The sequence below is a fragment of the Apostichopus japonicus genome, chromosome 16 (genome assembly GCF_037975245.1).
Source record: "Apostichopus japonicus isolate 1M-3 chromosome 16, ASM3797524v1, whole genome shotgun sequence".
Classification (NCBI taxonomy): domain Eukaryota; kingdom Metazoa; phylum Echinodermata; class Holothuroidea; order Aspidochirotida; family Stichopodidae; genus Apostichopus; species Apostichopus japonicus.
In genome coordinates, this window is record NC_092576.1 from 36,970,988 (window position 1) to 36,998,222 (window position 27,235).

General features: G+C 37.3%; 1 protein-coding gene across 17 annotated transcripts in view; it reads left to right on the forward strand.

Moving 5' to 3' along the window:
- Positions 1–1,686: 1,686 nt before the first annotated feature.
- The window catches only part of LOC139982257 (uncharacterized), a 153,356-nt gene continuing 127,807 nt past the window's right edge, over positions 1,687–27,235 (forward strand). For 7 of the 17 annotated variants that reach the window (XR_011798083.1, XR_011798082.1, XR_011798086.1 and 4 more), the window contains exons 1-12: positions 1,687–2,057; positions 18,089–18,153; positions 18,516–18,821; positions 20,411–21,939; positions 22,837–23,042; positions 23,353–23,432; positions 23,656–23,744; positions 24,290–24,421; positions 24,833–25,035; positions 25,427–25,500; positions 25,728–25,816; positions 26,561–26,680. Coding sequence is in view for 12 of the 17 variants with exons in the window: in XM_071994930.1 (XP_071851031.1) it covers positions 2,011–2,057; positions 18,089–18,153; positions 18,516–18,821; positions 20,411–21,939; positions 22,837–23,042; positions 23,353–23,432; positions 23,656–23,744; positions 24,290–24,421; positions 24,833–25,035; positions 25,427–25,500; positions 25,728–25,816; positions 26,561–26,680 (2,940 nt within the window). In the remaining 5 variants the exon portion in view is untranslated. Of the gene's footprint in view, positions 2,058–9,795; positions 9,869–18,088; positions 18,154–18,515; positions 18,822–20,410; positions 21,940–22,836; positions 23,043–23,352; positions 23,433–23,655; positions 23,745–24,289; positions 24,422–24,832; positions 25,036–25,426; positions 25,501–25,727; positions 25,817–26,560; positions 26,681–27,235 lie in introns of all 17 variants that reach the window. The other 10 variants (XM_071994931.1, XM_071994927.1, XM_071994926.1 and 7 more) reach the window with 5 other exon arrangements.

Genomic DNA, 27,235 nt, shown 5'->3' on the forward strand with positions numbered 1-27,235 from the left:
CCCTATGCTTCCTGTGTACTGTATATGTTTCACCATCATGCACTAAAAGGGTCAGTAGCAGTTTTAAATGCCTGGCAATCACATACTGATACTGCTAAATGGCAGCTCCTTGGTTCACCAAGTCAAAATCTTAAAATACTTCACATAATTTCTTTTCAGAAATGTCCCCTTTAAACTGTACATTAAACGTTTTGGAGAGTACTTTTATCAGCTTTACGTACAAATGAACCTGATATATTTACCGTATTCTAAATACAAATAACATTAGTTATTGATTATTTAGATTTTCAATATTTAACCTACCTCAAATATTGAACAAAAGTCTTGTAGTATTTTATTTTGTAACATAATCATAATGAACTATAGGTAACAGTTTCAGAGTAAATACATCATGTCGCTAAAACTTAGAAAACATATAAAGAAAATAAATCATCATTTCCATTCCTGTGAACAGGTTTTGTTTTCCTCAACGTTGATATTTCTCTTTGAACTTAAACTACCTCTTTTTTCCGTTTAAATCATGCTTCATGCCTTTCTGATGGTTTGTCGATTGATACTATGCACATCAACACACGTAAACACGTCGCTACAAATATACAATTTGATATATCCATGGTTAGGAGGCACGGTTTAGGCAGTGACACGTGCTTTGTTCAGCATTCAGGCCGCCCTTACCCACTTTTTTGTATGTTGGAATGAAATGACATTTATGAAAAAAATGTGTATGTTATGATGTGATCAATATGTCATAATGTAGTATGACGCCATATAAGGCAATGGGAGACTGGTGACTTCTCTCGACCGTGCTGTAACATCATTGATGACATAAACATGATATAGTTATGCGTATAGCTGGTAGGCAACTTGCGCATTAAAGAATAGCTGTGCCGTGATACTGTTAGCCAATGTACAGTACCCGTTTGTCGTGCTTTAGTCGATAAGTTATTACTTCTTGTACATATTTGTTTTGTTTAGTACACTGTGAAAGATATACCACGGATACATTCTTAAGACAATTATCTTTTAAAACTAAGAATGCATTTTTAGTGTAATATATTCAACGGTGTCCTCCTAACTACCTAACCTACATAACTATCCCAAACTTTCTTACAAACCTGGTAATTCAACATACTACCGGAGCGGACAGAGTAAAACTACATTAAAGGAGTACTATAAGAGTTCTCTGTCAAACGTCGTGCTGGTCGTATGGTTGGTACGTTGTTTTACGCGCTTCCACATTGACATATTTGGTCAAGTTTGATATACACGCAGATGGTTGAGTAATTGTCGTGAGCCTCGTCGACAAGCAGTACGATTATGTACGGGATATATATAAACTAGTGCTTGAACCAAGTTAAAACTTAGCTAGGCAATGACTTCATACTGTGGTGACAGAATGTTTTTTTTTTAATTGTGGGTTCAATTTAGGAAAAATATGAACAGTTCCCATATCACAGTGCGTGTCATGACCAACAAACAAGTCAATTCAAAAAGGCGTTTCAAAGGCTTTACGTCATCAGTGTATACATTTAGTTACTGACGTATCCATAGTATTGTAGTAGTATGACCTCTGCCACGGTTTGGTAATTATGAATAGATTTGTTATGTTACTACGGTTACTGAAGGTATGACTCATGATTGGAAACAAAAGTTAAAAATTAAAGTTAACTGTATAAAGGTGTGAACCAAATATTCAAATCAGAATACGACAGGTTTCAACACGGCTATCAACTAATAAGTGAAGTAATGGATGGGTTTCCCGATTGATGTCTGCACAATTTAAATATACTGACTGGTTTTGTAATTGGATTTCGATACTCTCACAGATACCTTAGATTTAGAGAGGCTTGACATATTGCTATGACATTTGATGTGCTTTACCACTACCTCAATCGAACAGTTGGACACCATATCCCATTCCAGGACCATTCGATACCGGAACCAATAATCAAGGACTGAATATAACAATAAAGGATTTCCATATTATTGAAACAACAGGTCATTGAGTCAATGTTATGTACACCAGAACAAAGGACATCCTGTTACACCCTCATTAGGTAAGTTAATAAGGTTAAAATATCGTATTTATAAATGAAGGCAATACGGAAGGTGGATATAGTGCAGGCCTGGTAACACAGAGGAAATCCATCACACCCCTACCCCCTCCTTATACACGCACACGGTAGACTTCATTTAGTGTCAATGTGTATACAAGTTGTTATATTTTGCTTGAGTTTTAGTGTGTGTGAGTTCCCTATGATTTATCTAAATGATTTTGAACTCACTTATGTGGTGGTATACTTTGTTATTTGTTTATATTAACTACATACAGTTATTAACATCATTTGATGCTCTACACATATCCCATTAACATTCATGTTGCGGAAAAGATCGTGTCTAGGAACTTAGGGAACATAATGTATCACAAGTCTGCTCCCTACCACCTCTCTTTCTCCGCAAACTGAATGTAAGTCACGTGCATTTTGTTTGGTGAGACAACTATCAACAACTAGACACACCTGTACTGGTACAGGTACCTTCAAAGTATATAAAGTTAATGGGTTGTACTAATCAATGAAGGAATTAACGAGGGTGAAAATAGTACAAGACCCGATCACATAAATATAATGAAGCTCCTCATCCCCCTCGCTAAAAAAAAGGCAACCCCGCTAAACTCCACTTAATATAAGTATATGTCTTCCTTTTTTTTCCATTTTGAGAGAATATTTCTGTGTATGATTTCCTCTTTTCTCTAATTATCTCTATCAGTTAAGTTGGAACTTATCAGTTTTTTTAATGTTGTTAATGTTGTTAATGTTAAGAACATACGCTTAGTACAAAGATATATAGTTAATATATTGCACTAATCAATGAAGGACTTAATGAAGGTGGGGATAGCTAGACACAATACTTGTACCCTATATGGCCTATGGATCCCCACCACGGTTCTGGACACAAATAGCCATTGCATTCGTCGTTCTCACGTGTACATTTATGGAACTAGAAAACTAAGCAAGCAATCAGTTGAGGATAGGCTGAACAGATGAAGGCTTTCGATTTTTACATCATGGCCAGTAAACGGTCTAGTAAAGGTATTTGTGCGGAAATGCCATGATTTTCATATTGTATTAGAATTCGAAATATAATAACTATCGCGTAAATTATGTTCACTTATAGATTCGTTACACAGTTGAACCAAATGCTACAAAATCTGATCATCTTGTGTTTGGTATCGGAAGAGAAATCGAGGTCTACTTATATAATCTTAAAGCAGCTGTGTACGCCGTTTCCCATGAATTTCTCCACCTAGTTGACCTTACGATGCCATAGCGACATAGAAAAATAGCGTATTTGTAACTTCAAATGACGGTATAAAAGTCAAATATTTCGAAACTTTCAACGTTGGTTTTCTCGAAGATATTTTCCGTTAGGATCACAATAAACCCCGCCTATAACATGAATATTTGAATTCTATGAACGGCATTGAATATTGAGGTAAATCATTTTCACTTAGCCGGCGTCGTAAGTAACCCGGTACACCAATATGTACTACATCAATATGCTTTAACTGTGTACATTGTATATGGCTGTGATAACTACGCAATATATTCCAATTGCTGTGAATGAAGCTATTTTAAGAAACGGCTCATAAAAATAAATAAAAAAATGTTAACTAATCACTGATTGGTTGAATTCGAACAAGCGCATTTGGGTAACTGTATGCGATTAATTTTATATAAGGAAGTTGTAGGATTACACTCGTAACATTATTTGCATAAGTCTTTAATTACTCACCGATAAATGCCCTTGTCAGGGAAAAAAAACTTGGGTAATATCTTAGTTTGCTGGTAATGAATACATGTTAATAACTCGATGTAAATGTCAATAGGGTAGGAAAACGGCGAGAAAGGGGCAAAAACCTCATTTAACCTTGTAAGAACAACTTGTAAGCAAATAACGAATTACAATAGTAGCCATCCACGCTGAGGGGGGGGGGGGGGGGCTAGTTGAGGAGGGGCGGCGAGTCGAGAGTCACATTTTCTGTTGCTGAGATATAAAACATTGAAGTTTAATCATTAAAAGAAATAAACTGCTTGTGTAATTTCCTATCTTGTCACAACACTTTAAATTGCTTAACATTAAATTCATGAAATTCATGTTCGATATTCAACTTAGTATCATAAACCTTCTTCACTGAATATAACCAAATTTTAGTGTACTAAGTACCATGGCTATTTCTGATTAGCAAGAAGTGTTGACAAATTGCCATTATATATTGTACCAACTTTTTTACCACGTCTGTTTTAAACCTTTTAGGTTAATATAATCCATCCAATCAGTAACAGTATACAGTAATTAGTTCAAACATTTATCAGTTAATGCTGCAAAAAATGACACAGTTAAAGCTGAAAACATTAATCAGTTAAAGCTGCAATTACTATTTGTGAAGTTTCTGCCACACATTCCATACTAATGTACTGCCTCAAATAAGTTGCCTAAGGTATTGGTCAATCTGTAAAGACTAAGGCGTCTGATATACCAAATTTAAACTGTGTTTGAAGTTATAAATGTACGTCGGTCACGTGACGTTTCATCTGTTAAGATAATAACAAATCATTAAATTATAACAATCGTCGTCAGTTATTATTATGACGTCATCAACTAACCATTTTCATCAGAAGATGACATCATGACGTGAAAATTACACGAACATTTTCAATGTTCGTTGAAGGATTGTTTAATAAGTAAAGTAATGTATACAACGCGGTTAAGGTTGGGTTCATTACAAAGATCGCCAAACAGATCTCCAACATGTCACACAGTCCTTTAATGTACAAAAGTAACACAGGAACCGTTTTCAAGGCGATTATTGATCACATTAGTGACATATGAGCATGAGCAAGAAGTAACCGGTTTACAATACAATAATTAACCGGTTAAGAGTCGAAATGGAATCGGTTCTACTTTATTGTACCTCGTTGTTGCATACATAGGAAAGATTGAAAACAGGTAATAGGCTAAGAAAATAAAACTTATAATAATAGCAAAACAAGAAAGGAAGGAAAAAAAACATATATTAAGAAGATATATTTCTGTTTTTATGTTCATAAAACCGTGTGTTATTCACGCGTCTTCTGTGTCTATATAGTTTAGAACTATTTTTTTTTTTTAAATTGAATGTAATCTTACCAATTGATAGCATATTAACCACTAGTTTGTAAAAATCTAAACGACTGTGTTAAGTTTGGCCAAACTTTAATTTTATGGAGAGTAATATTCGTTATTGTTAATGTGATCGTGAAGCAAACTGAGATTTGTTATAGCAATCATAATTAAGATATTAATAGATTTTCTTCTAAAAAGAACCGTTATAGTTGGTTCAATTAAGCAAAACAATGCATTTGAACAGTTCCCATATTCAAAGGGCGTGTCATAACCAAAAAGCGTTACTTATAACAAGTCAATTCAAATAGGCGTTACAAGGCTGTACGTCATAAGCGTATATATTTAGTAACTGACGCTGCCATACTATTGTATATGTCGTATGACCGCTGCCTCGGTTGGATAATCATGAATAGATTTGTTATGTTCTTAAATTACTGAAGATATGACTCATAATTGAAACAAAGTTACAAATAATAGTTACCTGTATATACGTATGAACCAAATATTCAAATCAGAAAGTATGGCACATCGGCTGTACGGCAGGTTTTAAAGACCAACTATGGAGACACATTTTTTCTTTGGGGGGGGGGGGGTATTTTCCATTAATTTGGGAGTTAACATAGGCATAATCAACATGTGTGTAAAATAATCTTCGAAAACCTACTATAACCCATCAAAAAAGACCACGAAAATGGACATTTTTGGTAGTCACGTGGGGTCAACCTCTGGAATGTCTGAAAACAGAGATTGACCCAAAGGAGCCTCTGGTCACCGGGTGACGTCATTATTTGTATACCGCGAAAATCAAACGCTGATATAGGCACTGTTTATACACAGATAGCGAATAATTGTTCTGTATTTGACTTCCATTTTCGAGAGTTTGAAAAACTGTTAGCTTAAAACAAGGACACATGAAGGTAAACAAATAGTTTTAAGACAATTTTAAGAAGAACATTTAGTTAAATTTCCACTCAAATGGAAGCATCTTTTACATAGCGGAGCGTCAGTAGGTCCGTACGGTACAATATACTGTACAACATGCGAACAGCTTGGCGATTCCGTAAAACAATTTGATCGCAGGATACCGTAAGCTGAACAGAAGAATAGACCTAATTTAAAAGATGCCTCATGTGTGATATGTGACGGGAAAATGGCTAACGTTACTGTCAACGAGTTACCGAAGAGACACTAAACAAAATCAAACAACTACGAGATGACGCTGACCCGAATCGACCAGGGTAGCATATACATGGCTAAGCTTTAGCTGAACATAGTACTTACTCGTTTTAATATCCAAAAGTACAAACACAGAAAAAGTATCCTTTCAATACACTAAATTTAGCAGTGAATATCCAAATCCACGTTTATCGTTCAATCATGGGCGAAATAGTACCGTGACTCTGTGTAATTCAATAGAGTTAGGTCTATTTTAAACAGGCCTTGACCAGTAACATCCCACAATCACAAGACAGTCACTGACGAAATAAAACGTCCCATCGCTCCATAGAACCGTTTTTATTCAACTCCTTGCAGATGCCGGAATAAACATAACGGACAATATAACACAATGTATCACGAACTCACGATACTGGAATACAACAAATGAAATAGATAAATGCGATGAAATCCTAACATGACTATTTACACATGCTGTGAGTTGTATTTCACTACATCATGTACTAACAATGCTACCCTAGGCACGGTATATACACGGTCATCTCTAACAGTAAATATTAAACTGTCAATTGCGTGATATAAAGTTACATGTAAGGACGTCCAGAGCTTGTTTACGAGGAGACTTGAAAGGGTCAATTTCAAATTAGCTATGTCCGACAAAGCTTTCGACCGTATATTATTTTCGCAGAATGAGACATTTGCAGCATACACAGAGGCAGGGTCATGCATGTGGACTCATGGGCATGAGATACTCCGGGTGCTGAAAAATCTTTCCGCTTGGATCCAACAAAATTGATCCAAAGTCTGCGGCGTTTTACGTCGTTTCTTATACTCGGAAATCTAAAAAAGCTGATGCTTTTGTTGTGTGAGGTATAACTGCAACCTCCAACAACACAGAATTGTGGCATTTCGGGGGAAAGGGAGGAATATCGTTGATGTTTTTGGCAGCTCAAGTATACAACTTTACACACTAAAAGTATTGTTGTGAGTGAGGTATATAAACAGTGACGTCACATGGTCACCTGATGTCTTCGGAATGTTTCAGGAACGTCTGAAATAGGTTTCATAACAAGCTGACTTTTTTCCCATTTTTTTCACTTATTTAACGTCCAAAATTGGTAAAGTCAGTTGAGAATTACATACATGCAACATGGTGGGATTTTATGTTCATCGAAAAGTCTCCATAGTTGGTCTTTAACACGGCTTCTACGGTAAAACATGAAGTAGTGGATGTGTTCCTCGAAATATCTTTGTTTATCGGATGTACTGAATTCGAATTGAATTTCGATACTGTCACAGCTACTTAAAACTTAGAGAGGCTTGGGATATTAATTGATTAATTGATAAATAATTATTGATTTATCGCTATGACATAATATGTTCATGACCACTTCCTCAATTAAACAGCTGGACACCACCTCTCACTTCCAGGACGATTCGATACCAGAACCAATAATCAAGGATTGAATAGGTCTGTAGCTATAAAGGATTTCCATATGATTTGAACTAAAGGCAATTGAGTCAATATAATTTACACCAAAACAAAGGACATCCAATTAAGCCCGCATTAAGTAAGTAAAAAGGTTAATAGGTTGTACTAGTAAATACAAAGTTCAGATAGATGGGTATAGTGCAGGATCGGGTGACACAGAGGGAAACACTCCCCTATACACACGCTAACACACACATAAGCTATACTTCATCTAGTGCGAATGTGTATCTAAGTTGTTCCATTTTGGATACGTGTGTGTGTGACTTCTTTTTACTGTTGATTTTGAACTCTCCTATTTGGTGTGTTTTGTTCTCTGTTTCATCGTTAATAGATTTTACTAATCAATGAAGGAATTAAGCAAGGTTTGTTAACGTACCCATACAGTAAATGGGTAACCTGCCACACGTCGGATTAGAAAGCTATCTACAACTTGAAAGCCTATACTTGTACAGGTACCTCTAAAGTATATTACGTCAATACATGTTCTAATCAACGAAGGTATTAAGAAAGGTGCCGAGTAGTTTGAACTTACCATGTGTTTGCTATCGTCTTAGTTCCTCACCACTTCGCCAATAATATTTATGAGTGACGTAGTATGGGGAATAACATCCCCTCAGACAACACTTTTGGTAATGGAGTCTCGCTTTTGTGTTCACCCTGCTCATTAACCTGTATGTTTTCTGTGCGTGTATTTGTCCATTCTGTTACTGCTATTTGTCATGCAGCCTTTGAAGAAGATCCTTCTAGGATCGTTACGTCAGGCCGACTTACTGTTCAGTACACATGTTTAGTTCTCGAAATCTTACTTCGTGTAGCATTTTCTTGTAGAAAAATGGTTTACACAAGTTGCTAGAGTTTTCCCGAATGCATATTTTATTGATATCGAGGTAAGTATTATAAATGACTTGACGATGTCTATAAGTTCTATTTCGATGTATCCGACCCCTCAAAAACTGCATTTTAAATTAATGTTTAAAGCCGAGGATTGATTCGCAAGATTAGAGATTAATTACCTTACTCATTATGTACGTTATACCTAAGTACCTGCGACAACAATAACAGTTGAATGGCACATTGCTACGATCCGTGTGTAGAATATAGTGTTCCTTTCTGAGTAGGTACCAAAAACATGACGTACATGTGACCATGCATACAAGATGTAAATACGGTGATACGACCATAATCGATGCTGGTTGATCATATAGCTATAAGGCCCGTTGTCTATATTGATATAGCGTGGAACATCTAAATGTGTTTCAGGCCACGAATATCTTGTATTCAAGAGGCAATACTAGATAAACGGAAGTTCCAGCGGTATGTTAGAGTCATAAATTACATACTTATGTAACGTACTAATTGAGAAGGGGAAAAAACATTTATTTTAACTTCAACCACCTCTATCCCAATCCCACGCACATTCTTCCTTTAGATTTGACTCCATGAGTCTCCCCTGCGAAATACATTTTATTACAAAATACAATTTCTTCATAATCATTTGATCGTTATTATAAATGGTGAAGCAAGACATGAATGTTTTCATCACATTCTCAACACATTCAAACTTTATACATTCCTAGCATATCTGTGACTATATTCTCAGATCGACTCGATTTTACCTGTTGACAAGTCGTTGTAACATAGTTTAACGTGTACTTAGGTGTGTTTTACTGACAAGTCATAGTTTTTCTACTGCAAGGTATGATATGGATGTTTAAATTACTAGAAACTAGTTCAATGCCTTTTATGTTGGTTGCGTACATACAAAGGCCAGGGTCACAAACTTTTAACGGCTGAACGAACACAACCACGAACACAATCCCAAAACAAAAGTAACTCTTTATATTATTTACAAATTAAATATTGTTAAATACCATAAAAAGTACGTTTGGTTGTACACCATCGTAGGTTGACGCCATTTTCTGTATTAAATCAATTGAAGAGTTATTTCTATCGGTTTACAGATTCCATCGGTTATGCGAGTGTTGATTACCCCAGTCGGTCTTATTGAAAGTATCTGGTAGAAATATCTAACTGGTAAGTAAAACATTTAATTATATAATAGACAATGTATTTAGTAAACAAACCACAATAAGGACACGTTATTCTTTCTGTATGTTGTTCTGTTATGATGTGTCTTATGATGTGGTTCTTGCCCACATATACTGGATTGTGTTATTAAATATTTTAAATTAGCAGCCTACTTTTTCTATGAATTTATTTAAGATATCTTTCCAGCAACGCAAAACACGTTGGCTTTTCACGAACATCTATGTCATAAAGAAAATCTTATAAAGAAAAGCAAATGCCTTTCATCAAAAGAGAATATCCCCAAAACACCAAATTATATCGGTTTTCTTTATCCAACTTGGTCAAAGCAAAGTGTTTGTTATGGAACCAAAAAGTATAAAATATCCAAGTTTGTTTTCTATATTATGCTGCTCGCGAACTACAAAATCTTAAAATTGCCAATATATATATATATATATATATATATATATATATATATATATATATATATATATATATATATATATATATATATATATATATATATATATATATATATATATATATATATATATATATATATATATATATATATATATATATTGCATTTACATTTACTCTTCAGTCTAAGAAATGTATGTGGTAAGGAACGTTAAAATCAAATTTAATCTGTATGTATATATACATTAGCTATTTTGGTAAAGTAGCATATAGTTTTATTACTCGTTACTGATATGTTTGTTGCTCAGATTGCAATTGAATACATGATACTTGTCGATAAAACTATTACAGGGATGTTAAACTGAGTATTCTTACACTCTGAACACATACAACTACACATAACACACACACATATTCACAAATAAATAAATAACAGGCGCTTTTGTTTGCTACCAAAAAGCATGTCGAATGGTCCCACATATTTGACGATTAATTTAAATATATGTATGGAACAAACACGATAAAAAAGTTAAACATGTATGCGTATAAATACTTCACAAAGCATTGTTTAGGTATGTCATACACTACCAGAGAGTGTGTTACCCACCCAGATATACTGAGTATACGGATGTGTTAAGGCACAAGGGCAAACAGTGCTCAACATCGTCTGGTACTAGATTATTTCTCGAACGGTGTGCTTGAGAGGCCTTGGCAAAGCTTAGCCAATCCCAAAATATTGTTAAAACAACAAGTCTATCTATATGAATAAAATATATCAAAGTACTGCGCTCCTCTTTTACCTGTCTCCCGCTCCACATATATACTCTCCCATCTACCTAACTACACATTGAAACGTTCTAGCACTGCGTCTTTGCTCCCTGGGCACCGCCCACTTACACCTCTTTCCGAATCTACCACTTAGGAAGACAGCTACACGTGACTTTAGCGACTTTTGTGTTACGAATTTCACCCGTTTCTTACGAGTTTTGGGAACTTCATATTGGACGTGCGGTCGTACGAACACTTTTCCCGCCGTTTCGAAAAAGCATTATATAAGTATCCTTTGTCATCATAGTTTGTAACTTGCTAAACACTCCTTCTTGTCCGTTTTCTCCGTATATCCGTTGCACGTACTTTTGTACAGTTACCGGTTGCGAGACACCTGCATAGTAGCCGTGGTCATTCCCGACCGTTAGCCGTTGAAGACTTTGTTACTTAAGACCACAAACTAGCTGGTGGTCCACCCGAGTATAGGCAACCTTGTCGAGCCCAACCCTCTTCCGAGCACTGCTAGGTATTCTCTTGTTTATGGAAGTTTTTCTGCCTCTTTTCACATTAGGATCTCGCCCATCTCGTGTATTACGGTTCAATACTTGTACCACTTGTGACATACACTGAGTCGGCCATACGTGTTTTACCGTTACTATATAGTTCTCACATTTACTAGCACAGTAACTGCACTACTGTTTATGTGTGCTAATTGTGTTTCTGTTGCTGCTAAGGCATTTTCCGTGTTCCCACTTATTCTCAGTCAGGTTCTACTGGATTTCCGGGGCTAAAGCCCCCTCCCCGGGGGCGTTTCCAGCCTGTTTTTCAAGCTTCATTACGATTCTCTACCTACAGAGTTTACTTTGCCCGCCTCTCGGTCTTGGTAGGCTCCTGTATCTTGCGGGCCTATACGCTTTTTATTGTTGTTTTTTTTTCTTCCCGGGTTCTCCTCTTCCTATCTTAGCTATATTTTTTAAGAGGAATTCGCGACCCGAACGTACCTGACATAGACGACATAGGTCCGCGGAGTCACGGTCTCTAGTACAGCATCGGACGCGCCGCCCCGCGGGTCCCGATAAAAAAGGCATGAAAGGTCTTCTCGGAACTCGGTGACTTCAAGGACGACAGGTCTCCCGAAGCCAAATCGGAGAAGGAGGTTGAGATGAGGGGTACTACCCTTCCACCTAACCTCGTCTTGAAGGGATACTCCATTGAACACTTCTTGGTTCCTCCGGGGGTGGAGGCAGAAGGACATCCCAGTAGCCACGGACTCGAGCCCAAGACATGCCCACGAGAGCGATTTCCACACGCTACTGGGGAAGGGCGTGACAAATGAGACTATGGGAAAAGAAGGACCAATCTTTCGCTTCGCCGAAAAAAAAGAAGGGTCCCAGAAAACAATAGTTCATCTCAAACCCCTGAAGAAGTATTTCGTGTGACCTACTCGGTTCCGCATGGAGGATCTCGTTCTAGTCCTACCAAGCCCTACACAGGGCATGTGGGCTCCTTCCGTTGACCTAAAGGACGCGTAATTCCATGTCCCATTCGAGGCCGACCCACAGAGATTTCAAGTCTTCTCCTGCAGCGGAATTGCACCGAAGCGACGTATCCCTTTACGCTTATCTCGACGAGTGGCTCGTCACGGGAAGGTCTAGTCAAAAGGCTCAATTCAACATGGCCCGCAAGACTGAGCTCCTAGAGAGACTCGGCTGGGATATCAGAATATATTTAAAGAATAAGTGCGTCAGTGTAGTAGAAGACAGGTAATTATCGACGTGCGTAAATATCTAAACCAAACCCCTACACGGGCACTTTATATCTGTGCTCAAGTTCGTACCTAGCAATTAGGTGGTTCACTATAGCACACAATATCACACTCAATCCACCTAGCTTCACTTGACAAGGGTATATGTTGATCGACAGAGCTCACTTGACTCTCGCCTTCGGTTCCCAGGGTAGCTGCCGTCCCTTCCTTCCCCTACCCAACTCACAGCAGACCAGGATATTCAGTTCCTGGGCGCGATCCTCGACTTTCGCAACAGTTAGGTAAAACAGTTTAAAGAGCTGAGAGCACTTGGTCTCAACGCATATCGTGGACGTTATCTTTTACCGCCGTCCTCAGAATGAGACCCCTCCAGCTTCACCTTTTCGGTCACTACGACCCGGAAGCGAATATTTTTTTCCCAAACTGAGCTGACACTGAAATTATTTCCTCGATTCTGATTGGCTCTCAGCGAGCACGTCTAACGTCAAACGTCAAAACAGCGAACAAGTCAGAAGACACAGACAAATCGTCAAATGCCCTTTTTGTGTACACTCATTGGCTGGCACACACTTGCTCGCCGTCTTCATGGCCACTGCATATTCGACTAGGCCTATCATGGTTAATTGACTGAATAAACTTTGAATTTATGATTATAAAACTAAAAGTATCGCAACTCCGAATGTTACACAAACACCTCGTATGTATATATCAGCGGCTACATGTATACAATTACAAATGCACTGTGTTTTATTGTGTTGTATGCTATACACAGTATATTAGGCTACATTACATGTGTTCTGTAGAGCGGAGTTAAGCGAGTAAACAAACGATCGAGGACTGCCTATAATGCGGTGTTTTGAACGCTATATACTTCGTTCATATATACCTACCAAAAGTTCTGGAAAAGTGCTGATGTGAATATCTTGAATTTGTTCATGTTGATCATTCTGATATCGACAGAGTATGGAAGGATCCATATTGAATACTCAAGTATATCAATTGCACGCTGAGAGCCAATCAGAATCGAGGAAATAATTTCAGTGTCAGTTCAGTTTGGGAAAAAAAATTCGCGACCCGGAACAGGGTATCCTAGATACACATGTGCCACTTAGCGGCCTAGACCCAGTCCACCTGTCGTTGTGGCTGAAGAAGGAGAACTAGGTACACGGACGCCCATTCCGGGAACAGAAACCCCTGGTCTTTATCTCCTCGCCCGCTTCCTTGCAGGTTTTGGGAGCGTACCTGAACATTCTCACAATAGCCGGGGAGTGGGAGCCCGCCTGGGGTTGCGTTAACATCAATGCGCTCGAGATGGAGGCACTAGCCCGAGCCCTCCGACACTTCGAGCGATATCTCCGGGCCGACGCCCTGATCATATTATGCGACAGCACGGGTGGTGGCTTATGTTAGACGATTGCAGTGCGCGGCAACATGGAACCTGCTCCTCTGGTGTCATGGCAGGATTATCTCCCTTTGTGACTCGCACATCGCGGGGAGAGAGAACCTAACTGCCGATGCCCTTTCGAGTAGAACCCAAACGGAGTAGTCCCCACGGGTAGACACGTGTTGCAGCTTGTTCCGTCTGCTCGGAACCCCAAATATCGATCTGTTCACGTCGACAGACAACGCGAAACTCCCGGTATTCTACATTCAAACCTTTCACTCCAGAGGGGCGTCGGACGCCTTATTGACATATTGGGAGGGGATTGAGTCCCTCTTCACCATCCCTTCCCCCTCCCCCATCTGCCAGCTACACAAAGTCTAACTCAAACTGTCCCGGACAAAGCTCCTTCTAATCACGACATATTGGCCGAGGAGGACGTGTTTTCCACTCCTATTGAGTCTCCTCGCATGAACCCCGCGCATTCTCCGGGACTTACTACACCTGGCGTGTCTGGGCCGGGTCCTAGTAAGTCTGCCTCACGTGCATCACTTGGCCTGACTGCGTGGTCGTAATCCGCTTTCGACTCAGAGCGGGCGACATTCCCAGGCCGCTGCAGCATTAGCACTATCAGCCAGACAACAGTCCACCGACTGGCACGATTCTGCCCCTTCGGCAGAGCTATCGGACTTTGTCATGTTTCTCTTTAACTAAGGGAATCAGCCAAGTAAAATTCGAAATTACAGGTCGGCAATTGCGGCGATCCACTCGGGATTCGCAGCCGACTCCTCGGTGGGCACCTGTCTACAGCTATCGGCCCTAATCGGGGGTATGGTAATTCACAGGCTTAACGACACACGCTTACATCGGCTTGGAGCATGGACGGCGTGCTCCACTACCTGGCTAGCCAACCATTTGAGTCAATGTTTACGAACCCTCTCAAGAAACTCACCATCAAGAAACTGTTCTCGGTAGCGGCAGCTTCGGTGAGGAAGAGTTGTCTACACGCATTGTCTATGGCGGAAGGGCATATCCGCTTCGACAACGAAGGCGTTCGTCTGGTTCCAGACCACAGGTTTCTTGCCAAGAACCAAAAACTCTCCTTTATAACAAAGAAAATATGCCTCCCCTAAACTATCCTGGTCCCTCTGACACCGCGGAGGATAAGCTGTGGGGCCCAGTGAGGGCCCTTAAATAATACCTGCACAGGTCAAAAGACCTGATAACATCACAGGTCCTCTTCGTCTTTTCTACTAGTCCTCCCTCAGCTGCCTCCAAAAACACTATCAGCAAGTGGCTGGTTCAGGCGATCCGGCTCCACGCGAAGACAAATCGACCCGTCCGGGCGATGACATCAGCAGCCCTAATTGCTGGTATCCCGGTGGAATATATCCTCCGGTCCTCTGCATGGTATTCCCCTTTGACATTCGTGGCGTCGTACCTAACGGGCACTGTCGTCTCAGAGACAGCCTTCGGTCGCGCGGTGTTGAGCGTTCCTTCAGGTAGGTCCCGCCCGTTTGGCCTCCCACCATCGAAGCAGTGCCACTCCGTGCGTTAGTGTAGTAAATACTGCAAAACTTACTTGTTTGGGTATAAACGAACGAAGAAACTCACCTATCTCTACCGCCTCCCACCTCTACTCGCGAGACACACGGCCCTGCGCAACGCTTACGGCAGGTCGACTGATCGCAATCTCGACAGATTGATTTTGACCAATCAGTTCGGGGGCCTATCTACTTGTTTAACATTTCCATCCAGTGCCTCTCTCTGGGACATATGAGCCCGCGTGTCACCTTGGGGTAGAACCGGAAGGAGGTGTCAGTGGGAGGTGCCCAGAAAGCGAGGAGCAGTGCTAAAATTTGAAACTACGTCCTTTAATACTACTGCCATAACAATTTACCTGCCTCGGGCAGTTAGATCGGGGGAAATTTGAGCTGAGGAAGTGGATATTCCATGCTTGTTCCCTTTGCTAGGCTTGGCGAATTGATTACGTAACAAACAGGCTAATGTTCCACACTAAGAACCTTGGAAGGTGCAGAAGTGGCCAGTGGCGAAAACGTTGTTTAGAGAGACAACAATCACAAAATGCTCCCCTCGGATGTAGAACGTAAATTCACATGTATACACACTGAACAATAATAAAAACATAGCATATGCATTGAACCCGTTGAATTAATCCGCGAAACGACATTTATATTAAAAATTGAATTCGAATAAACATGAAATTACTGGAAATGTAATGTATATTGCCTATCTATCGAAAATAGCGTCATTACGAATACACCTTTAGGAATTTCTTCTGTATGTTTATGCTGATGACATCTCCTATGTTGTTCTAATCCACCCCAACCCCACCCCCCCCAAAAAAAAAAACTTAATAATAAATCAATAACATAATTACAATATAAATATAAATACATGATATAATCTAAATTGAATAAGATTCATTCAAAATGTAAGTTGATAGTATATTATCTTTTATAATCACAAACATTTCTAAATTAATATCAGACTTTGACCTCATCTTTTTAAGGAAATCGATGTTGGGAGGTAAAGAATATAATGAAACAACAAATCCCCCATAATATATACAGGGAAGTCCAGTCATTTATAATCATGCTTTCTTTTATCCCTTTTCAGAGCAAAAGCATACTATTATGTACCAAGGGCACTTTATTTTGAAGTTAAACTATGTTTTTATACTGATCTTTTCCTTTGCTTGTTATTTCCAACATCCGATATTTTTAATAATGTTTCAAGATCAATCAAATGCAATAGTTTTCTTCACCTCAGAATAAAATCAAGCCAAGATTAGTACCAATTTATTTTTACCTCTAAATATCATATTGAATTAAATTGAGATTTTTTTGGCAAAGTTGCACTCATTTAATTTAAAGTTAATGTAGATAAGTTATCATTTGTTGCAGTAAATATAAAAAAAGTAACATGTGAACATCGTTACAACTTTGGTTTTAACTAAAGTAGACATGAATCTGCTCGCATCACTAATCTTTGGTACCGTTTTAGATCGCAACATGTGTAAGGACCCTAGCAAGGAACACAATGTAAGAACAATTTAATGTACCTTGCTCTGATAACACAACTGTTCATATCAAAATCTCCTCTTTATTGCGCGTACGAGAGCGCGGCAAAAATATTAATAGCTACAAACAATTCATATCTACGAAATGTGGATAACAGTGACATGTCGATAATATTTTTAAATATAAAGCCTTCAATTTGCCCTATCTAACATGTTTAATAAGAAATAAAGTGAACAAACATGCAAAGTATATGGAACATTCAGCGTGACTAGACTAACATATTACATCATTGGGATGTACCTAGTAAGTGATTATAATTACAGCCATAAAAACAGGTTTATTCAGATCGATTCCATTCGATACGACTACAAAGCAAAAACCATTATCAGCAATTTTCTGTATACGTTGGGTATATATTTAAACTAATTTACTATTTGGGGTTAAGTTATATACATTGTTATCTTAAAATACAATATCTGTGCTAACCTTGGTAAGTATGAAATCCTTGGTTTTTTCGGTATATGCCTTTAAAAGCAAAATCATTTAGGTTCCACCAACCTTTACATTATGATAAAAACGGGCTGATTCTGTTTCGATTTCTTTCGCATTTATGTGAAATAAAATGTAGCTCCATACACATCATATATTACAACTATACATTTTGCACCATCGATCACAAGAGACAACAAACTGCCTACTATTTTTACATTAACCATTCAATGTCTAGATATTCTGAAAACAATTTTATATCCTGAGTAATCCAGTTATTGCCTTGACTCAGGAAATTTACATAGAATTTGCAGTCAAAGTAATTTACCCACATTTGTATTTTGCATGCGAAACTACAGACCTAAGATGGCTGCCAACGTTAATCCCGTGGACATCAAACCGGTTGTGAAGAAGACAGTAATCGGTAAGTCTGAAAGCTGACCATTTTTCATTAATTGTGAATATTGTCCTATTTGTGTTAGGCTGTATTATATACAATCCACGGTACAATGTTGCGTTTGTTAATATATTTACTTTTCTTTTATAAAAACAAGTTTAGTTGGAGATATCGGATATCATGAAATAAATAAAGACATCATAATGTCATATGTAAATCAAACTTTAGAAAGAGAAAGGAGTCCCAGGTCATGACAATTTGATCGATGAGTTTGAAGTCTTCATGTTCATATCACTAGCGCATCCGCTGTTAAATCATTCCTTCACATGTGAAGGAGTGCTCCATGTGCTAAGTAAATGTCTTTTATATTCTTTCTTTATTTCAAATAGGTTTTGGTAGTTTTAAAGTTGCACTTGCTGACGTTCTGACTGTTACAACTGTTCTTCAACTTGCTACATTCTTTGAATATCCGCCTGTTATCATAGAGGAGCTGGGTACTGCAGTCAGTGCGGGCCTTCTCATGATTCGTTATATGGAAGAGAGAGGACAAATAAAGCCAACAAATATCCTGACACTTCTCTTTGCGCTGAAGAAAATGTGTCTTTCTGGGACTGAGGAACGTGTGAAAAAGCTGTATGAGGAGCATACAGGGATAATATGTTCCAGTGATGGTCAGTCTAAGGCTCAGGAAGAAGGTATTGTAACTTAGAGCATATCATTATATGTACATGCTCATGTGGCACTGGCATAATTGTTAAGAATACGAATTACTCCCATCGATTTCCTGTTATTTACTAAGGATTTGATACAATCGTATTGGTGAATCGGTTATTTACTAAGGATTTTGTGATTTCATTTACAAATCACCATGTACGGGTGGCTATTCAGAAGTTTTTGAGGATAGTTTAACCTGTAACGTATAACACTCAACTTTCAACAGAAAGTGAAGTTTGAAAAAAAAAAATAGAGTTAGAGGTGTATTGTTCGTTTAACAATTAAAGATAAACAACTTTGCGTGTAATAATAAATCAAGGTGATTGAGTGCATAATATCTTAGTAATATAACTTTGATATTCTCGATGATTAGGTCAAAGCCAAAATTTTACTATAATTCTTAGGTAATGCTACACATACAAACTTCAATGTTCAATTGCCTCATTTAATTCGTACGAACATTGCAAATCTCATTTGCGTGAGTTTATGTAAACAACAAGTTTGTGGCTATTAATATATGAATGAATGGAAACGAAACTGAAATTGTTTTTCTTTTGAATCACTGACCACAGCGGAGGGTTTAACAACAGTTATTACAGTTAAATTTATACTTCTTACGTATTCCTCTTTACAAACGGCTTCATGGCAATAATATTTATATTTGAATATAGTTGTATGTCAACTTCGAACGAGGGTGTGGAGTAAAGTTAGTGAGGCCGATAATGGTATGTTTTTTTTTTTTGTACGTTCGATGCGCCTTAATGAGTTTTCTATTTCAGGGTATAACTGTTGTAATTTCATTACAAAAATATATGATATGACAATGATACTTGACAGGTGACACCACAAATATTAAAACTGGTGCTGACTAGTGTGTTTAAGATCCTGACTGGAGCCGACTTACAACCGGTAAATTGATGACCAGTACCAATCTTAAGTCCACACACAGTGCCCGACTATCCATTATTTTCTAAGTAATGCCAGTTGCGTATAGAGTTGTAATTGTCGTACATTGTGCGGCGGGCTGTAGTTAACACTTCTGCACGGCACAATTTATTGCGAAGGATTTGTAAAGTCAAGATTCCATGCAAAACTGCAAAAATAATATCAACGGTTATCAGAAAGTGAAGATTGATAAACTATAGTTGGCGATATATTGTTTGTTTAACAATTGAGGTAAATTAGTTAACATGCAATAATTACACAAGGTGATTGGGTGTATATGTTGTCTTTAAATTTAAATTACCAATGCTAAGGTCAAAGCCAGTTTACAACATGAAAAATGAATGAGATATTTTATTATATATCTCCGAAAAGCAATATTCTAATGCCTAATTTCGTTCTTACAAAAAATACACAATGGGTTCTTCTGATATGATACGTAAGCAAATATATCATATTCGACTATGATTTCCAAACTAATAACAGTTACGTCAAGTTGTTAAGTCGTACAGTGTGCGTGGGGCTGTAGAAAGCACTTCCTCACTTCACAATGAATCGTATACAATTGTTATCCAAAATCGTTTCAAGAGCTGCTCACTTCTAATTCGCTATTCGTTTCTCTCATCAGGTAAAATGAAAATCTTCATAAACTCTTTGAAACATACATACGCCCTGTGGTACAACAGGATTCAGCCAATTCCATACATAAGAGAGAAGACATGCTGCGTTGATGATATATATGTTGAGTCTGGTTTAGAACTTATCCACCAACCCTCTTCCTTCAAACATGTCTCGCAATCACCTGAAGAATCAGGTTTAGTGAGTCTGAAATCATTCCGAGACATATTTGACAGTGATATATTTCCATCTAATCGAATCTTAATAGAAGGAGACCCTGGTTACGGGAAATCAACCCTTACTCTTCAAGCTGCATATGACTGGTGTTTGGGAAATGTTGCATCACCGCTCAAAAATTTCGCTGTTTTTATTCTGCTGCCACTTAGGCTTCTGGGAGATATTTCTTCAATATTTCAAGCTATTCGTTTTGTCTTGATGCCAAAGGAATCACCTCTGACGGATGCTGACATCCTGGAAATACTAAGACACGGTTTATCTGTGGTTATCGTGTTGGATGGATATGATGAGTATCCCGATAGGAATAGTAGTAAAGAAACTGACGTTATGGACATGATTGCTGGAAAGATGTTCCCAAATGTCAAGGTTGTGGTATCCACCAGATCATCTTCATTACCAACATATATAGATCCAACAACTGTTACTATTAGATTGACTGGATTCGATGAAAAGTCGAGGGATGAGTATATTCAACGAACAGTTACTAGTGGTGACCAGGAAGCAAGTAAACGTATAACCAATGCTCTGAACAGTAGTCCAATTCTAAATGATATTTGCCAGGTGCCGATATTCTGCGTCCTATTTAGTCATGTTGCCAATGATCAGAAAGGTGTTATTGAGTTTAGTTCAGTGACGAGTTTCTTTAAGTACGTGATAGACTGTTTCTACAATCACATGTGGAAGAAAGATCTTAAGAAACCGATTCATCAGTCAATACGAAAATACTCTAAACTGAACAGACTTGCGTTTGAAGGTCTCACTGCAAAAATACAAATGATTGCTTGGCCCAAACATACCTTCATCGACACAGTTGGAAAGGATTGCTATGAAGAACTTTCAAACATCGGTATTCTTATCGCAGATCAAGTTCATGATATAATCGACGAACCAGAGAAATATGATATTCATCACACTAAACAAAGTGAATTTGTCCGTTTCTATCACAAACTCTTTGCTGAATGGTATGCAGCTAGGTATTTGTCTTCGTATGTTGGGGGCCTTTGGCCTTTCTGGCTTAAACATAAACTAAACAAAATTAATCCTGTCGATCTTCAATTTGTGTTTCGTTTTGCTTGTGGACTGAACAGGAGAGCCTCGGGCAGAATAATCAAATATTTGAAAAGTGTGGAAGGAGGGGCGTCCTTTGCATCTCTATGTCTTTTTGAACAGCCAGATGATCCAGAGGAGGTCGTTGAAACTGTGAAGGGATTGTGTTCTGATGGCATGATAATACGATCTTCTGACAGCAGACTCTTACAAAGATCAAATATACAGCTTCTTGATATTGCATCGAGGAAGAAGGTAGTTGCAAAGGTTTACCATATTTTAAGTTTAGAGCCATATCCGGAGGAAATACAATCCATGACGCATTCTGCATTTTGTTATTCAAAAAAATGTATGATTTAGTGGAATATATTGGATTGTGTGCCAAATGGCCTGCAGTGCGTGGTTCACGCTGAAAAACAATATGACTTTTTAGATATGTAGAAATGATTTTGGAAAAAACAAATAAATCCACACAAGTTCTAAATGTATTGGTCTTAACTATTACGACAGCACAGTCTCAAAAAATCAGGTAGAGTACATTGAGCACGGTGTTATCTATAGATAATTTGTTGTCTGTGTATGGAGTTAAACATGATGATTTGTTAGGATTAAGAAACACAGCTTATCATCAACAGTAAGACCTTGAAGGAGAAGTATGTTATACTCAATGCATTGTTTTACAAACTTTCCCGACAATGGATGTGTATGAAATGCTCATGTCTTGAAATTCAAAGTAGTATTGGAAAACAATGGTAGCACACTAAGTTACTTAGATGTTTTCTTTTGTCAAATACACTTCATATCAATATTGGCAAGTACGGCATACGGTGTGACAGGTTTAGGCAAAAAATGAAAGCAGTGTAAGTCATCATATTTACATGCAGTTTTATCGGCATTAAATTATTAGAACGCATCTTAAAACCCGTACAATGCATACAACTGTTTATTTAAAACTAGATAAGCTGAAATGAATGAAAAACAAAAGCGACCTATACATTTTAAAACAAATGAATTATGCTCAGTTGCTAATGAATTTCACAATAAATGAAGGTGCCTGTATGCAGATGTTGCATCAAGTGCAAACTTGAGTTACGTATATGATAGGGAAACGGGATTATTTGTAAGGTAATATTTCACCGTTATTATTTTTAGATCGAAGTACCCTGCCTCCAGATAGACCATTTTTTCAAGGTAGCACGCCAGAACGAGGTAACCCTGGAATCCGGGCTTAGTCTTCCCGTTCTCTTGTCAATACGGAAACTGGTATTCACAACACAAGCAGAACACGAAATTACCCCGGAAAACATGTTCGGAGTGGTACAATATGGGCAACGGTGTCTTCAGCTAAAAACATTAGCGTGAGTAAACAGTTCATAAGCATACTAATGGTTCCGATATAAATGCATTTAAATAAATTAATCAAAATATTAAATATAAATAACTTTACAAGTTATAGTTCAATTTCTGTTAGTTCAGAGTAAAACTTTGCCGCCTTTGAAATACCTTAATAGTTTGTTTCAAGTTGAGTGTTGTTTTAAATTTGTTTAACTTTTATGTGTCAAACTTGTGAATGTATTCTTCCTCGTCACGGATGTAATTTTCAAGCATTTGCATTCATGTTGTTACTATACATAAAATATGTAGATGTTTCCTTTCATTTAATCACAGATTCCATGGTAAATTTGTATTACCTCTGTCCTTAACCGTAGAGACATTGAAATCGAACATGAATTCAAGAAGTATTACCGGTAAGAATATTCCACAACACCAGAACAAATATTTTGGATAAATGTATCCATTTGTTTAACTACATTTCATATATTTACTAAACGAAACATATCAATTACTATTCAAATCAACAACATAATTGTAAGCTATTAATACATAGATGACAACGGTTGCAAAATTACAACAAAAAAAATTGAAAACTTGATCAAACTAAAATGATTCATAACTTCTTTTTTTTGGCAGTATTCTGGCAATTTTTGGAATATGTCTTTCAGTTAGATGTTTCCTCTGGCAAATGGCGACTGAGCTCAACGGAAGCTTTGACTTCCGATGTAAGTAGATATATAAACATGTGTTCTGTCACATGAACGTCATATATATTTCATAACAAATGCATATTTTATGGAAAAGTATTCAGTTATGATGAAGGCTAACCTTGAAAACAGTGAGGTTGCAATACAAAATATCCAGCACAGCACAATTTTTCATTTGGATTAATGTTGATATAACGCCATGTTAGATGAGAACATTGACTTCATTTCCTGTTAGTGTATCTAATGATGCAATTAAGACTTTTCTGTACTGAAATGTCCACTTTCCTACTACTCACAATGTAGTTAGTGTATTTCAAGGTAAGAAGAAAACTCGACAAGCTTAACTATCCACGACATCGAAATCGTCTACTTGGAATGTAACAACTTGGCTATAAAAAAAACATAGTAATAGAGCTTAACTATCCACGACATCGAAATCTTCTACTCGGAATGAAACAACTTGGCTATAAAAAACCATAGTAAAAGAGTTTTTTTTTTCTTCTTATATCTGCTGGGATTAAAATCTCTGCGTCAAAGGTGTCTTATTTTGAATTTATAAATAGATTGCTGAACCCGATGAGGATGTTGAGATGTTGAGAAGTGTATGCTCCGGTGACATGGCAATTAGATGTACTGATAGCAGACTCCTACAAAGAGCTAACATTCAGTTTCTTGAGATTGCATCAAGGAATAAGGTGAATTGGTTACAAAATATTGTAACATGCAAATGCAAAAGTATGAAAAACAATATAATCGATCGGGATGTACTAAATATGGTAATAAAAACTTCATGTTGCAATAATTATTGTACATATGTCTACATTGTATGCATTAACAGATCATTGGTCTAATTAATTCATACTGCAATTTTGGTAAGCTGATGATTTCTAGCGTGGGTCTGTCTTTCCTAATAGTATCAATTTAAATCTTATGTTTACACTTTAGCCCGGGAAACGTAACAAATATGACATATTTTCGTTAAATAAACGTGACTACAAAACATCAAATTAAAATCAATTTTCTTAGTCTATGGGTATGTTTCATCAAACAATACATATTCGCTTACAAACGTTATTCCTACAAATGTGGTTTCTATCTTCTTCAAGATTCCATTATCCTGTCTAGTACTCGATACATTTCGTGAAGCGGGGCAGCACAGTATAACTCTGGAAAATGGAAACCATGTGCCCGCACTGTCTACCTTAGAGGAAATCCAAATCAGAACGGAAAAGAGAATCGAATTCACACAAGAACAAGTCGTCGGGCTACTTAGTTATGCACAGAACTGTCAAAAATTGAAAAAAATCTCGTAAGTTAACAAATATTAAGTTTTACAATAGAGAAAGAAAATGTTTTTCATAATTTTATTCGAGGATTTAAAATCTATGCGAAATATGTGTCAACTATTGATTTATTTTATACCTACTAAGCTGATGTGTTAATTAATCATTAGTTGATGTACGTATTACATTGTGGTTATTTTGGATGTTGATATGATGTCACTCAACATTAATACAAGAAAATAAATGATAGTGAAAAAGATAATATTTCATAGCAGCTTGACGTGCATCATGTATTTGCAATGCAGTTAATATCTGATAAAATTGCAAATTGTAATTAATCAGAAACAGCAAAGTTTATCGGTGAAAATTCTCTTTTTTTGTGATACTGATAAAGTACGGGAGTTTCTTTCCACACAGATTCATTGACTGCTTGGTACCTTTGTGTTTTCCAAACGACTCACTTCGGCCTTGTGAATCAGACACACTCAGAGGTGAGAAAAATTTATAACCTTGAACATAATGCAACGAAGCATGATGCAATTCTTTTGAACTAAGAATAAAATACGAAATAAAAGCTATTTTGCCAATGTGTTGACTAACCTGGAAGAACAGCTTGTTAAGTTTGAACTTATTCATTAACCAAAGGTACAGACAATACAAACATAACCAATAACAGATATAGAACGGCCACCGTACATAAATGTTCATTTATCGGCAGTCTTATGGAAACCAGGGGAACAAGAACTTGAATTAAATTTCACAAGAGGTAGATGGATGGTGCAATCCCAGGAGTTCCTGACTCTTGAGGTAAGTATTTTTAAACTTCACAATAAGTTGTAGCTAGATTGCTCTTGCGAAAACTAATAACATTCTATAAGATCATCTGAGTTTTGTTGCATTTACATTCCTCTTTGTATAATACTAGAAATGGATTGACTTAACCATCTCATAAAACTCATGCAGGGAATTTGTCTTGTTGCAGTCTTATTATAAAATCATTAAACGTATTGGCTCTACATTACATACATAGTCTGCCACCATCTGTTCTACGCATGTGTCTGTACAAAAAGATGTCATGGCATCTTTTTGAAGACATTGAATTTGTCTAGCCGTTAGATACTACGTGTGACATTACCGGTTCCAAGTCATAGAGGTATGTAAGGAAATCACTTTTATGTGTGAACATTAAGGAACAAGAGACATACCTGACAAACATACTTGTTGTCAAAAAAAGCATTTAGTGATTTTATCGTAAGAACAATTATACAACAGGTGACTTTAGAGTATAGACGGATACAATTGCTTCCAACGAGTTTGCATTATATATGCATCCGATTTGTGTATTAGGAGGACAATGCGGGAGGTGGGGGGGGGGGTGCTTTTTGTTCTCGAAATTTTTATCAAGTTGAGATTACATTTTAAACTTACTAGAATGATATGGAAGTGTCCTACAACCAGTCAAATTCAACTTTACTCTTGGACCATTCATTTGATACTGAGCATATACTAAACTATATATTCAGTGTTTGTTTAATTCATTTGCATTTACAGACTAAGGACCACCATAGTCTCACCAAAATGTGTTCCGGGACAGTTACTCTGAACACAAATGATACCAAAGAATATCATAGGTCTGCTATACTGTTACTACAAATTGCAGCAAGTCAACATGTAAGATACCGTCATGTCATGAAATATTGATTTAATATGATTATAATCCATCATACTTTGTATTTTGTTTATGTTTAGTGTTAGCTGTTATGATTATTCATCCTCCACGTAGGAAATGAATCTGAAAATCGGACATACTGTTATGTATACTGTTACAGGTACAGAAATAACGTATTCAAGGAGCCTACAATTATCGTAGAAATGCCTTACTAGGTTAACAGATCATTTGCTGAGCAATAACTTTTAAGTGACATGAAAATACAATCAGTCAAATTGCTATTCGCAAAGTTTGATTAGCAGATGAGGAAATTTGATCTGAGAAGTGAATATAGTGGGTAAACGATGATATGTTCTAAGTTAAAAGGAAAGTATAACAACACGTTCAAATTATGAAATACAAGGAGCTTAATTAGGTCTGTAATATCTGGTTATGCTAATTGGTTGCGTGCATATTATACACAGGGCTGACCAAGTAGCACAAGGCGACATCTTTTCAAGTTACTAAATCGTCCGAATCAAAATTGATACTCAATTGATCAAAGTTTAAATATCGTT